The sequence below is a fragment of the Hyperoodon ampullatus genome (assembly GCF_949752795.1).
Source record: "Hyperoodon ampullatus genome assembly, chromosome: 18".
Classification (NCBI taxonomy): Eukaryota; Metazoa; Chordata; class Mammalia; order Artiodactyla; family Ziphiidae; genus Hyperoodon; species Hyperoodon ampullatus.
Window position 1 is genome coordinate 47,191,760 of NC_136931.1, and position 13,308 is coordinate 47,205,067.

The 13,308-nt window shown below is 55.9% G+C and overlaps 4 protein-coding genes across 8 annotated transcripts; 2 read left to right on the top strand and 2 right to left on the bottom strand.

Moving 5' to 3' along the window:
• Positions 1-258: 258 nt before the first annotated feature.
• IGFLR1 (IGF like family receptor 1) lies at positions 259-2,316 on the bottom strand (the record flags this gene model as incomplete). Its single annotated transcript, XM_079724071.1, is given in 6 exon segments — positions 259-356; positions 359-637; positions 720-1,056; positions 1,059-1,115; positions 1,431-1,613; positions 2,094-2,316. Coding segments are annotated over 6 exon segments (1,140 nt in total). The 5' UTR covers positions 2,280-2,316.
• Positions 2,317-3,085: 769 nt separating this feature from the next.
• Positions 3,086-5,458, bottom strand: U2AF1L4 (U2 small nuclear RNA auxiliary factor 1 like 4; the record flags this gene model as incomplete). The annotated part of the gene is made up of 8 exons (XM_079724072.1): positions 3,086-3,315; positions 3,672-3,767; positions 3,878-4,011; positions 4,185-4,283; positions 4,358-4,407; positions 4,491-4,557; positions 4,953-5,040; positions 5,379-5,458. 8 exons carry the CDS (start codon positions 5,456-5,458, stop codon positions 3,231-3,233), a joined length of 699 nt encoding a protein of 232 aa, XP_079580198.1. The 3' UTR covers positions 3,086-3,230.
• A 7-nt stretch (positions 5,459-5,465) lies between these two features.
• PSENEN (presenilin enhancer, gamma-secretase subunit) lies at positions 5,466-6,782 on the top strand. Of its 2 annotated transcripts, none has more exons than XM_079724307.1 (4): positions 5,466-5,524; positions 5,696-5,813; positions 6,240-6,344; positions 6,531-6,782. In XM_079724307.1, exons 2-4 carry the CDS (start codon positions 5,753-5,755, stop codon positions 6,668-6,670), a joined length of 306 nt encoding a protein of 101 aa, XP_079580433.1. In that variant the 5' UTR covers positions 5,466-5,524; positions 5,696-5,752; the 3' UTR covers positions 6,671-6,782. The 2 variants fall into 2 exon arrangements, with proteins under 2 accessions (XP_079580433.1, XP_079580432.1); XM_079724306.1 differs by having other exon boundaries at positions 5,478-5,524; positions 5,658-5,813.
• A 1,556-nt stretch (positions 6,783-8,338) lies between these two features.
• Positions 8,339-13,264, top strand: LIN37 (lin-37 DREAM MuvB core complex component). Of its 4 annotated transcripts, none has more exons than XM_079722916.1 (9): positions 8,339-8,534; positions 11,098-11,173; positions 11,335-11,385; positions 11,704-11,733; positions 11,815-11,900; positions 11,986-12,152; positions 12,753-12,893; positions 12,982-13,055; positions 13,142-13,264. In XM_079722916.1, the coding sequence occupies exons 1-9, from the start codon at positions 8,501-8,503 to the stop codon at positions 13,221-13,223; spliced, it is 741 nt and encodes a 246-aa protein (XP_079579042.1). In that variant the 5' UTR covers positions 8,339-8,500; the 3' UTR covers positions 13,224-13,264. The 4 variants fall into 4 exon arrangements, with proteins under 4 accessions (XP_079579042.1, XP_079579044.1, XP_079579041.1 ...); XM_079722918.1 differs by having other exon boundaries at positions 12,811-12,893; XM_079722915.1 differs by having other exon boundaries at positions 12,811-13,055.
• Positions 13,265-13,308: the final 44 nt, after the last annotated feature.

Consider the following 13,308-nt stretch of genomic DNA (forward strand, 5'->3'; position numbering starts at 1 on the left):
AGGCCCAGAGCATAAATGGAACACCTATTCCCAAGTTAGAACTCAGATGGGTCCCTATAGATGAACCCTCCCAAGGGTAGCAGGGCCATTTCTCAGAGGGGACCCTGGTTGCCCAGAAGTAACCCGCATCTGGTCTTGTGTGTGTGGTGGGATTGGCCCATTCCCTGAATGGGGAGGGGAGTGAGAGGATGTCTGTTGGGTTTTGGCCCAATTAAGACTATTTTAAGAGGACCCGTGATGCCCAGAGACAGCAGGCACCTACTTCAATGGAAACTTTATTTTTATCGGGTACTGGGCCGGGCAGGCCCCAGCTCGGCCAAGCTTGGACAGCACCCGCAGTGCATCTGCCTGCCCTCTCTCGGCAGGTGTGCGCCAATCTGGCCCAGAGAGGCAGAGGGCTCCCTTGCCACCACCATCTCCATCAGGGCCCGCCGAGGCCAGCGACTGGGCCGCAGGGAGTAGGCAGAAGTGGACCAGGCAGCAGGCAGTCCATGTTTTGCAGCCAGGTGTCGAGTGCTGCCACAGGCTCTCCCCCAACGTGGCCCAGGCTCAGGATCCAGCAGCACCATCAGCTCCTCCAGCACTTCCAGCTCATCCAGGAGGCGAGACAGTGGCTGTGATTCCAGACTTGGCAGCTCTAGGAGACAAAGGGAGGGGTGAAGGGGAGTTAGCGCAAGCTTCCAGCCCCCCTCCCCCCCCTTGGTGTATCCTCAACTAACCCCTGCCTAGGAGTAGAGGCAGAGGGACCTCCTTCCCTGAGTCCCCTGCCTCTGAAGCCTCCAGGGAGCCTGGAGGGGACAAGTGCAAGGAGAATAGGGTGTGGGTGTTGAGGTCGTTGCAAACCAAGCCAGGATAGGGGTGTTGGACCGCTTTCCCCTGGTGGTGGCGACGGCGGTGCCTCTGCAGGGCGAGCAGGAGGATTTCTGCTGAGGTCACGAGCAGAACCAGCACCAGGGACAGGTCAAAACTCCAACTCGGCCAGGCCTGCTGAGGGACTTTGTGCTCAAATGTCCACAGGAGACTGGGAATCGCCGGTGCGCTGGGCTCCTGGGAACTCTAAGGACGCTCAGCTTTCCACGTGTCAGGGGGCAGGGCTCCTTGTTAGGGACCGGCTTCTGGAAATAAAGTGGGAAGCATGCCCTCCCTACTCCTGCCTCCTCAGCACAAACTTCCCATCCTTAAATCCCTCAATGGGGCCACATCTCCGCCGGATCCAGCCCCCCCACCCCCCCCCACCCCCCCCCCCCCACCCCGACTCCTTTAAACCCTGATACTATTAATACTGTGCCCCACCCCTGTCCTCTTCAGTTAGGTTACACCCTCCCTTCCCTTGATACAGACCCCGCCCACCCGACCCAAGCCCCGCCCCCTCCCCCGCCCCCCTCCGGGGGGCTGCACCTTGCCCAGGCTCTCCCGAGCCCAACCAGCACCTGTCTGCCGCGCCTCCGGGTCCCGCCGCGGCTCCCCAAGGAAGTGGGGGCCGTTGCTCCGCCGCCACAAGGGCTACATAGCTCCTCGTTCTTGGGGTTGCACTGCCCCGGAGGACACTCTTTGAAGGGGTGCGTTACGTGATTGCCCGCATCATCGGGCCCGCAGTTTTCCGAAAATTCAGTCTGGTGGGACACAGCGTCTCACGTGCAACCGCCAAACCTGCCTCCTCTGCGCTAGCTACGTGCTTTCCCCTTTGTCCTATCCCAGCAGTCCCCGCCCCTTGCACTGTACTCACCCAACCTATCAGCTGACGTGCCCATCTCTCTAGCCCCCCTCACCCCCCCACTCACACTAGCCCTGCCAGTCTCCCAACCTTCTCTACACAGACCCCGCCCCTTTGATTCCCCCGCCCGCCTCTTCCTCACCTCCCGGTTCCCGCCTGTCTAACCGGCCACACCCCTTAACCACGACCCTCTTAACTCACACTGTCCCTTTCTTCGCAGGCTCAGCCCCCCATCCCCACTTTGTCTACGTACGGCCCACCGCCCCCACCCCGAAGCAAGCCTCACGGGCCATACCCCACAGACCTCGCCCCTTCCCCCTTCCCTATCACCCCTTAACTCCGCCTGAACATATGCAAACGCCCAGTCCCCGCTCCTTACCCGAGCAGGGGGCGGCCCGAAGCTCTGCAGGCAGCTGCCACAGCACAGGTCATCAGGGTTCCAGTACTCGAGGCGGCTGCAGTGCTGAGAGGCCTTTCTCGGCGCCGCCTGGGCCAGGAGCAGCACGGCAGTCAGGAGGAGGCATAGGGGCCCCATCCTGGCGGAGCCTGCCTTCTGGGGGGCCATGACCACAGGACTTCCTGCCACAGCACCTCTGCCGCACTTGCCAGGAAACCGGGGCAGAAGAAGGAAGCAGTGGATGTGGGGGAATAGGATCCCCAGTCCCCTTTGGAAGCCAGGAATCTACTCTCCAGCCCCCAGACCAGCTCCTGGCCCGTTATCAGAGAGGCCACAAGGCCTCAAATGGCTACAGCGAGGACTCTGGAGCCGGACTGCGTGGATTTATATCCCATCTCTGCCATCTTCTTGCCCTCTCTTTTCCCATCTGTAAAATGGTATAATAATAGTACCTGTCTTAGAAGGTTATTGTGGAGAAGTAAAACCATTACTGGAAGTAAAGCATTTAGAACACCTGGCACCTGGCATAGACTAAGCTTAACTATTAGGTACTATCTGTTCCCGTCTCAGGGCAGTGGGCATGGAGGACCCAGCCATCACCCACTGGAGACTCCCACCCAACTCCCAGCAATCTTACCTTAGCTCCTAACCCCAATCTCCTCCAGACTGGGAATCCTCCAACCTGCCACAACCAAGCATCTCCCCCTTGAGAATCCTCTGATGGACGTGCTGAAGTTTCAGCACAAAGGCAGCCCCACCCAACCAGTCCCACTTGGGGGTTTCTAGGACCCTGGGCATGCTGCTTTCCCACCTGTTGTTGGAAGTTTCTTGGCTGAGGTTGTGGCCAGAGCCCAGCCCTACTTCCCCTTTTCATCAGCAGATGTGGGGGTGGAAGGAAACCAGCCCACAGCCAGGCTCAAGCTAACAACGAAGCTCTAAACCCTCAATATAGAACTTTATTAGGGGCGGGGCGATAGAAGTTCCCTGTGTTGAAGGTATTACATCATGGAGACCCGGAGCCTGGAAAAGATGGCACCAGGGAGTTAAGGGGGCTTTGAGGAGGGGTCCTGGCCAGGAACATAGTGCCTGCCAGGGGTGGAGGGCAAGAAGGTCAGCATCTCAGAAACGGCTATGCCGGTGGTCTGGGGACCGGCGTCGATTTCTTTCTTGGGGACGGTGGCCAGTATGGAACCTTGGGGGTGACCTGGGGTCAGGAGAGAGGAGGGTTAGAGCCATGGGAATGGTGTGCAGATCCCCCAGTTCTGCCTCTCTGCTCTGGGATAAGGCATGGCCGTTGATGAAGTAAGTAGAGTTCCTGGGGATAGCCTCAGGATAGGTGCACAGGGGCTGACCTCAGGATTGGAGATCCAGGATGGACTTGGGTTTGGGGTTCAGGCTGGTTTGGGGGTTGGGACTTAGGTGCTGGTCTTCAGATGGGGCTCAGGGCTAGCCTTAGGGCACAAAAGGCTTGAGACACTTATTGGGGCACAGGATCAGTTTCATCTCAGGATACAGGGGCCTTGGGATACGAGAAGTCTTGACAGGCTGGTCCTGAGGTACCTGCGCCTGGGTCCCCGCCCATAGAGCTGCCGCCGGAGGTTGTGGGAGATAGGTCGCAGGTGCATGAAGTTGCAGAAACCACCCCGGGTACATTCCCTGGGTAAAGCATGGATGGACGGATGAGGCCATTGTCACTGACAGCCCCCTCAACTCATACACAGAAGTCTGGGACTCCAGGTGCCCATCCCACCCCTGCACTACCATACCCCATCTCATACTGCCGACAGCACGACTCCCGGAAGTCAGTGACGGGAGACAGCTCGGCATGCACAGCCTGCCCGTTGAACCAGCGGTTATTGAGTTCAGCCACTGCCCGCTCTGCATCCTCCTCGCGCCGAAACTGAGGGAAAGTCGGTCAGGGTCAGCAATCAAACTCAGAAATCAGGGGATTAGCTAGCAGCTCAGGGCCTGGAGTGGATCTAGTGATGGACCTCAAGCTGTGAGGCTTCAGCGGTGGCCGTTAGGCATTGAACTGCCTCCACCTCTAGGCTCTAATGGGGAGACAGCAGGCACCTTGACATAAACATTGCCCACGAGGTGATCCCCCAGGTTGTCGCACACATTCATCTCTTCAATCTCCCCGTACTTCTCCTGCAGTTCCGTGAACACTTCCTGTGGAAGACCAGGAGAAACTCAGCCGAGCTGCTGGCCCACAGGAAACTGAACCCACCCCTGCCAACCCTCACCTCGAAGAAGTTATCATAGTGATCTTGCACCTCCACGTCGCTCACGTGACCTGGTGGAGGGGGGCAGGGTGGAATCAGGGCGTGGCCTGCCGGGAGCTGTCCGCCCTGCCCCCAAGACAGGTCCCTCACTCACAGTGCGATCCGTCTGCGGTTTGGGCGGTGTTCTGTGGATTCCGGTACAGGTTGAGCAGCACTATGGTCTGAACAGAATTTAAAGGGGGCGGGGCCTGAGCTCAGAGGGCGGGGCTATATGCAAAGAGGTTGGGTATGAAGGTTGGGGGTGAGACCTTGCACCAGAGAAAAAGCATAAGCATCCCGAGTGCATCAGCAACGCCTGTCCCTCAGAAAACCAGAAGAGGGGGTACCTAGCAGTGAGGGACAGCCCAGGGGTGTGGTCTTTACGTACGGGGGCGTGGCCAAGTTCCTGGGAGAAGGGCCTGAAGGTTGGGAGAGGAACCTGCAGAGGTCCGACAAGAAAAAAGCCGGGCGGTAGGGTGGGCCCTAGAAATCCGGAAAAGGCGGGACCTCGTGATGGTGGACAACAGAAGGGGAACGGACAGGAGGTTAACCCCCCAGGCTCCGTGCCGAGTCTCACCTGGCTGAAAGTCGGTTTGTTGTGAAGCCGGGAGCACCGGTCCCCGTGCCGGCAGGCCCCGATCTTAAAGTAAAAAGAGCAGTTAACCCTGGAAGAGGTGCAGAGACAGAGGTGAACCGAGGGCCGGGGAGCCGGACACCCCAGAAACACCGCCCCACGCCGCCCAGCCACCAGGGAACCAAGTGCCTCGTCCTCGGGCTCCCGAGGGGCCACTCCCTGCGCCCGTTCTCACTTGTCCTTCTCAGTCCCGAATATCGAAGCTAAATATTCGGCCATTTTTACCCGAACCCTCCAACTATGTCTGCTATTACGCCACTTCCGTTGCTTAAGGGCATTGGGAAATGTAGTTCTTCGCTGACTCCGGACACTCAGAAACTCCCTAGTGCGCTTGCGTGATGGAGGCTCGCACCCTCCCCATGGACTCACCCACTGGAGTTTCCTGAAAGCGCATGCGTGCAGCGTTGCCTGACCAAAAAGACTACAAGGTCCAGAGACACTTGCGGCATCTCGCGCAAAAGTCCGTAGTTGAAAGTGGCAAAGGGGTCCAAACCGGAGGAAGTAAGACTCCACCGGTGAGTTAGGGGTCGTCTCCGTACCCCAATAAACATAAAGAGCGTCTCAACCCAGTCAGCTTGCTGGTGGGGGCGGGGGTACCCTTCTTTCAGAAAACCCACCCTTCAATTTCTCTCCCTTTTGTCGTAATAGGGGCGTGGTTGTTTGTGATCCTTGCATCTGTCACTTAGGGTCAGGGCTTGGGTCTTGCCCTGAAGACCCTCGGAAGACCCGGCCCCAGCGCAACTATGAACTTGGAGCGGGTGTCCAACGAGGAGAAGTTGAACCTGTGCCGGAAGTACTACCTGGGTAAGGGCTGATATCTTAGGGTCCCCGGAGAAGAGAGGGGACGGGACGAGGGCGCCTGGGGGAAGAGGGTCTGGGGGCCTGGATTCTTGGGTCTAGAGGATGAAGTGGCTGGGGACGCCGACTCCTGGGTCCCAAGAAAGGAAGGGCCTGGGTCCTGCGGGAGGAGGAGACTGGGGCCTCAATTTCTGGGTCCCAAGAGAGGAGGGGAGTTGGGGGCCTGGGGGCCTGGACTCCTGGTCCTGCCAAAAAGCTGGTTGAGGACTCAGATTCCTGGATCCCGGGGAGGAGTCAGGATTCTTGAATCCCTGATAGCAGAGATCTCCATTTGAATTTGGGTATGGGAGAGGACCTTCCAAATTGGTCATCTACGTGGGTGTTGGGAGGATCCTCATTGCCTTAAGTCCCAGTTTATTTTCTTCTCTTTAGGTGGGTTTGCTTTCCTGCCTTTTCTCTGGTTGGTCAACATCTTCTGGTTCTTCCGAGAGGCCTTCCTTGTCCCGGCATACACGGAACAGAGCCAAATCAAAGGCTGTGAGTCCAGGGCACAGGTGAAGGGAGGCCATCGGGTGTGGGGAGGGGGACTGTGGGAGCCTTGGTGGGAAGGGACAATGGAGGTTCCAGAATTCTGGGACTCTGTGGAAGAGAAGAGAGGGCCGGTCTCGGGGAGACCAGAGAGCAGGTGGTGGCCAACCTTTCCCCTCCTGTTCCCTCTTACAGATGTCTGGCGCTCAGCTGTGGGCTTCCTCTTCTGGGTGATTGTACTCACCACTTGGATCACTATCTTCCAGATCTACCGGCCACGTTGGGGCGCCCTTGGGGACTACCTCTCCTTCACCATACCCCTGGGTACCCCCTGACAACTTCTGCACAGGCCTGAGGACCAGGATGGGCCCCTCTCCTCCAAGCCCACTCTCAAGCCCCTAAGACTTGTTCCTGTCTCCTGTGTTCTCTGCTGACATCCCCTAATAAAGGACCCTAATTCTCAATATTGATTTCCTGGGATCTTTTGGAGGTTGAAACATAAAATGATTATTAATATTCCGAAACATTTATTGATTGCTTACTTTGTGCTAGGCTTAGTGCTTCATACATTATGTGCATTAGTTCACTGTATACTACTCATAACCCATCAAGAATAGGAACTTTCTTGCTTGGGAACCCTATTGTACAGATCTGGAACCAAAGAAGGAATAATACTTCCATTACTAGGGACTGTTATCCTGTACAGGTAGTATGTGAATTTGAAAACATTACTTCCCCGCTCGACCTCATTATTCTTATCAGAAGTGTGGATCACAATGCTACCCCCTAGAATTTATCTATGCCAAGGCACATGTGGTAAATGGAAGTTCCTCATTTTCTGAAGGAGATTGTCTGCAGCAATAGACATGTATTCAAGAGATTCATTAGAGAAGGTTTCCTTGACTCTCCTATTTAAAATTTCAATCCCCGCCTTGGCACCCCCTGTGGAGCCCTACATCAAGGACACCGTACATCAAGGACACGGGACAAAAACTCTGGAATTAACCAAGCCCCCATAGCAACTGTTGCCATGGGCTCTCCAAATCTAAACCGGACAGCCCCTCCGACTCCATATTAGGTAAAATATTCACCATGTAGTAAGCTTGTAGCTTCCTGACCAATCACCTAATGCCATCCTGCCCACAGGATTTTTCTTTGTCTTGAGGCTATAAAAGTTGGCTGCTAGCCCACAAAGGGGGTTGACTTTCCCTGGCTACCAGGAAGTTGGCCCGCTGTTCTTGCAGCGACCCTTCTCTTTAATAAACTCTATCTTTCTTACATTCTGCCTTGTGTCTGGAAATTCTTTTCCAACCCGCGCTCGGGCCACCACACTCCCTGTGTCTCTTTCAGGCTATATCCTTTCTCCTCTTACATTTCATTTTAAATGCTCTACTTGTTTATTGTTCGTCTTCCATCCTCTAAAATATAAGCTCATTAGGGCAAGGATTTTTGTCCATTTTGTTCACTGCGGTGTCTCCAGTACCTAGAAGAGTACGTGGCTCAGGGTACTTAATATTTGCTAAGTGAATGAGGCTGCACCTGAAAAGAGTTTAACAGGTAGCTGGCACGTAGTGAATACTTAGTTAAGAGGGAACCCAGCCTAACCCCAGAATTGTTTTCCTCTTAGGGACCAAGAGAGACTCCCACGGTTAAATAACTCCTGTTCAATAGCGAAATTGGTGTTACTCAAAGCTTCTAATACTATAAGTGCCAAGCAACCTCGCGACGCTCTGATCCTTGGTCTCCCAGCGTGCCTCGCGCGGCGCAGGCGCCCTTACTTCGGCTGAGTCTCGGGAGCTAGAACTCCACCGCCCAGGAAGCGCCCTGGGATATCATTGGTTTGTTTCCGGAAACCTGGACCCAGAAAGGTGGGACTTAGAGCTGGGAACAGACAGCGGCAGCTGTGAATTGGCCAGGGTACGAGATTGACGGTTGCATTGACTAATGGAAACAAGGGATTGCCGAAGGGCCCGCCCACAGAAGGGGAACTGGAGGAGGCGGCGGCGGCCTCCGCGGCCGTCGCGGCCGGACACTGCTCAGGGCGGAGGACTGCCCACACACGAAGCTTACCTTTGACTTCTCCCCGTCTGCCTCCGGCCTTGACTTGTGACCGTAGGCTCTTTTGGGCTTCTCTGACCCAGCTAGCCAGACCCCAGACCCCAACCATGTTCCCGGTGAAGGTGAAAGTGGAGAAATCAGGTGAGGACCCCGAGGTCGGGGACCTGTAGGGGAGCACCGGACTGATCAGGGTGTGGGAGTCCCTATAGACAGCATTATCGCGATAAGGCGGACTACGCGACTTCTCCCCGCAGCCCATCTGACTATCGCTGTCAGGCATCGAGCGATTCCTGCCACCTTGATACCCTCCCGGTGTGTGTTCAGGATAGCTTTGAGGTTGAATGGTGGTGGCTCAGGCAGTGGTGTGGTGCGGTAAGACATGGGGATCCCGAGCCGTGTGACTCAAAGAAGGACTCTTTTGTCCGTTTCTCCATTTCTCGCAGTGGTCATGAATCCAGCATTTGCTGAGCACCTGAAGTACAGGAAAGCTTTTAATCCTCGTAGTCACTGTATCCCAATAATCCTAGGACGTGGGAAATGTGGTAGATGGGGAAACTGAATCTGAGAGAGAGGAAGTCATTTTGGGTTGGGGCCAAGCTTGATGGGAACCCAGGACTGGCACGTTAAGGGTGGTGGGAGAGGCATGGGATCCAGACAACAAAATAATAGTAAAATGACGTGAGATGTTAAATGCTATAAGTGGTAATAAAACGAAACAGGAGAAGGTAGGGAGATAAGGAGTGAGGCAAGGTGAGGGAGAGAGTGATGAGGATAAGTGAGAGAACAGAAAATCTGACAAAGGAAATAGCTTTGAAACAGCGGAGAGGTGAAAGCCTTGTCCGGAGTGTTCAAGGGCCAGCACGGAGACCAGTGTGGCTGGAGGAGAGCGAGTGACGTAGAAAGTGTGAGATGAGAGCAAAGGCGGGGGGGGGGGGGGGGGGGCAGGTCTTTGGCTTTTGCTCTGAGGGAAATGGGGAGCCAAGGGAGGGTTTTGAACCAAGGAGGGAGTTTTACAAGACGGCCCCCCAGATGCCAAAAAATGCCCCCAAAATCGTGGGTGGAAAAGTGAAGGGGGCCTGACCACAACAAAATGATGGTGGTGAGGAAGGAGTAGTCAGGGTCATGGAGGCCTGTGAACACCAGGCTGAAACACTCAGACTCTGCCCCAGGGGGGCACTGCAGAGTCATGGAGGGTTCTAAGCAGGGAAGGATCAGGGTCAGGTTTGGGTTTAGGAAGATTCCCCTGGCCACCTTGTGGAGGGTTCATTAGAAGGGGAGACTGAGGCAGGGAGCCCAGGGGGAGGGAGGGAAAGGACCCGGGTGGGCAGACTAGGGAGGGGGGAGAGACACTCAGGGGACCAAGTGGACAGGCCGTGGGGTGGGCGGGGGAGGGAGAGAAGTGACCTTGTTGAGGCCCAGGGAGGGATGGGGTGACAGTGTGGATACCCCTGAGAAGGGGGTCCAGGAAAAGGGATAAGTTTAGAGAGACACTGAGGCCAGTGTGGGACCCCGTAGGTGGCAGGAGCCTGGGGGATGTCAAGGGGAAAGTGTCCAGGAGTCCATAGGATCCCAAGATCTGAGGTTCAGGAGAGAAGCAAGGACTAGGGAAGGAGAGGTGGGCATGATCCATACCTTGGCTCCTAACCAAGGCTCTTTGCTAGAATCTCAGCTGCCCCCAGCCCTGCATCCCCACCCTGTCTCTCCTCTGAGTCATGTCTCCTGGTCTCTTCAGGAAGTCTCAGGGCTGGCAAAGCATGTCCCCAAGTGTCCTTCCAGGCTCTGAGCGCTGGGTCAGAGCTCCTACTAGTTGGAAGAGAAGAGTGAACACCCTACAAGAGTAAGAGGAGAATATTCATAACATCATCACCTACTTATGTTCCGTGATGAAGAGAGGCAAACACACAGTCTGACAGGGCCAGGCAGGGGCTGTGGCATGCAGGACGGTGGGCCCAGATCTCATTTCCTGGGGGAAAAAAAGCCAAAAATGGGTATTTGAGATGAAATCTCCCAATTATTAAATTTAGTCATCTTATTCAGATTTAACTCAGATTTAAAATAACACAACTACCTCAGCCAAACAAAGCACATCTGGCGGCTGGATTCTGCACCCAGTTTGAGTCCGTGCCTTATAACTTCAGCTGTGGAGCCAGATGACCTGGGTGCAAATCCTCAGCCTTGCAATTTCCTAGCTGTGTGACTTTGGGCAAGTAGCCTAACATCTCTGTGCCTCAGTTTCATCATCTGTAAAATGGGGATAAACATCATATTTACCTGCCAGGGTTATTGTGAAAACTCAATGGGTTAATATGTGTGATGTGCTTGGAACAGTGCTTGGCACATAATAAGCACTCTATATATGTTACTTATTATTATTGCATCCTACTAAGAGATTCATATACAACATAGGTTTGTTTAAACCTCAAAACAGTCCTAGCAGGTAGGTATCATTCAGAGACCCATTTTCGAGATGAGGAAACAGGCTCAATGAGGTAAGGTGATCCATCTTAGGTCACACGTGAGCATGTGCGTCAGCCCTGGAAGCCAGAGCTCTTGCTCATCATTTCAGTAGTCTCTGCCCACTGTACCCTCCCATCATGCCTGGGCCCGACCGAAGGATTGGATACACATGCCCTTCCCTGGCCCAGTGGCTGCCCACCTGCGGTGGGCCTGGGAAGTGACTCCTGCTCGGTACCCTCTTCCCCAGAGTTGGAGATGGCCAAGGCCCGGAACCAACTGGATGCTGTTCTGCAGTGTCTGCTGGAGAAGAGTCACATGGACAGGTTGGGACCTGGCCCAGCATGGGGTCATAGGGAGTCGGGGGCCCTGGGTGGGACCCCAGAGGCTGGCTTAGGGAGGAAGGGGCCCAATGGATGAGGCCACTGGGTGCCTTCCCACCCTGGGCCCTTGGAACCCTGAGCCTACAGTTCTCCTCTGCTACCAGGGAGCGTCTGGATGAGGAAGCTGGGAAGACCCCCTCAGACACCCACAACAAGTAAGTTTTATTGATGGGATCTGTGTTTGAGGGTTTGTAGTAGATAACTTCTTTCCTCATCCAATCCCTGACCACCCTGCCCCATGCTTTCTCCACCACACTCCTAACCACTCTCCATGTACAAAGGCCCTGGGGCAGCAGAAGCTTAGATCCCCTGATGATGCCACCTCGAGCCCCGGTGTGGGGGGAACACAAGGACTGAGGAGTTGGTGGCATCTATATGAGCTTGATCACAGTACCCCCAGGGTGCCCTTTGGGGGGTTTTGAGCAGGCATTTGTTCAAAGGTAAGCCTGCTGACGCCCTGCCTCTCCCCACAGGGATTGCTCCATCACGGCCAGCGGCAAACGGTAAGGTGGCAGGGGCCCCAGCCAGCTGATGAGAGGTCCTCAGTCCCCACCCCGGTCCTGAAATTCTCCCTCCCCACACAGGCCATCTGCCCGATTCCCCCATCAGCGGAGGAAGAAGAGGAGGGAGATGGATGAGGGGCTGGCCGAGGGAGGGCCACAGCGATCCAGTGAGTAGTCGGTGGCCCTGGAGGGCAGGCAGTGATGGCGGTCTACGTGACGATATTCATACCCCTCCCACTCTCACCACCCTAGACTCGTACGTGATCAAGCTGTTTGACCGGAGCGTGGACTTGGCTCAGTTCAGTGAGAACACACCACTGTACCCGATCTGCCGAGCCTGGATGCGCAACAGCCCCACAGTGCGCGAGCGTGAACGCTCGCCCAGTTCACCGCTGCCCCCACTGCCTGAGGATGAGGAGGTGGGATGGGTGGTGGGCCCCTGCCCAGCAGCCAGGGAGGGCAGTGGGTAGACAGTCACAAGGTACCTTCCCCCCAGGCTAATGGGATAGACAAGCACAGGTCTCTGTGTCTCCCAGGTAACTCCTGGATCCGGTGGGGCACACAGATAGGAACCCTTAGGCCAGGGGAACGGTTGGAGTGCCCCAGAGCAGACAGACGTGGCTATCTGGTCTGGGAGGGAGAGGAGACAGGGTTCCTCTGGGCAAATAGATGTGACCTCCAAGATCAGGGGTTCCCAAGAGCTGGGGGACTGGGCAGGGGTTCTTAGTGCAAACAGGTGTAGCCACCTGGCCTAGGGGAGCAGATGGGGACCCCTTGGGCTGGGAATGGAAGTCTCCATAGATGGAGGTCTGTGTGCTGGGCAGGAGTAATTGAGGGGATCCCTGGGTTGGATAGGAGAAAACAGGGATCCTTGGAGCAGACAGACATGACTCCTAAGTACAGGTCCCTGGTGAGTCCCTCATGTCTTTTGTCACTGGGAAAGGAAGGAGGTGTGAAATGTGTGCCCCTGGCCCTCTTCTCTGACTCTCTTGGGCTTGGGTGGGGTCCTGTATCCTCAGGGTTCAGAGGTCACCAACAGCAAGAGTCGTGATGTGTATAAGCTGCCTCCACCCACAGCTCCCGGACCACCCGGAGATGCCTGTAGATCCCGAATTCCATCCCCACTGCAGCCTGAGACCCAGGGTACCCCTGATGATGAGGTGGGTGTGCAAGGCCGGCCTGGGGCAATGGGGCAGGAGTTGTGGGGCTCGGGCGTGGCCACCCAGCCTGGCCTCTCTGTCCATGCAGCCCTCTGAGCCTGAGCCCTCACCCTCCACACTCATCTACCGAAACATGCAGCGCTGGAAACGCATCCGCCAGAGGTGAGCATCCCCCAACTGCTTGTTCCCTGTGGCCTGTGTTCCAACTGTTGAGTCCTCCCTCTGCCTTCCCCCCACCCCAACTGCAGGTGGAAGGAGGCATCCCATCGGAACCAGCTTCGTTACTCAGAAAGCATGAAGATCCTACGGGAGATGTACGAGCGACAGTGATGTTCCCCTGTCCCCACCCCAATAAACATTCCCCTCCTCCACACTGGCCTCCGCTTTCTCCAGCCCATCCTTCCCGGATCAGACA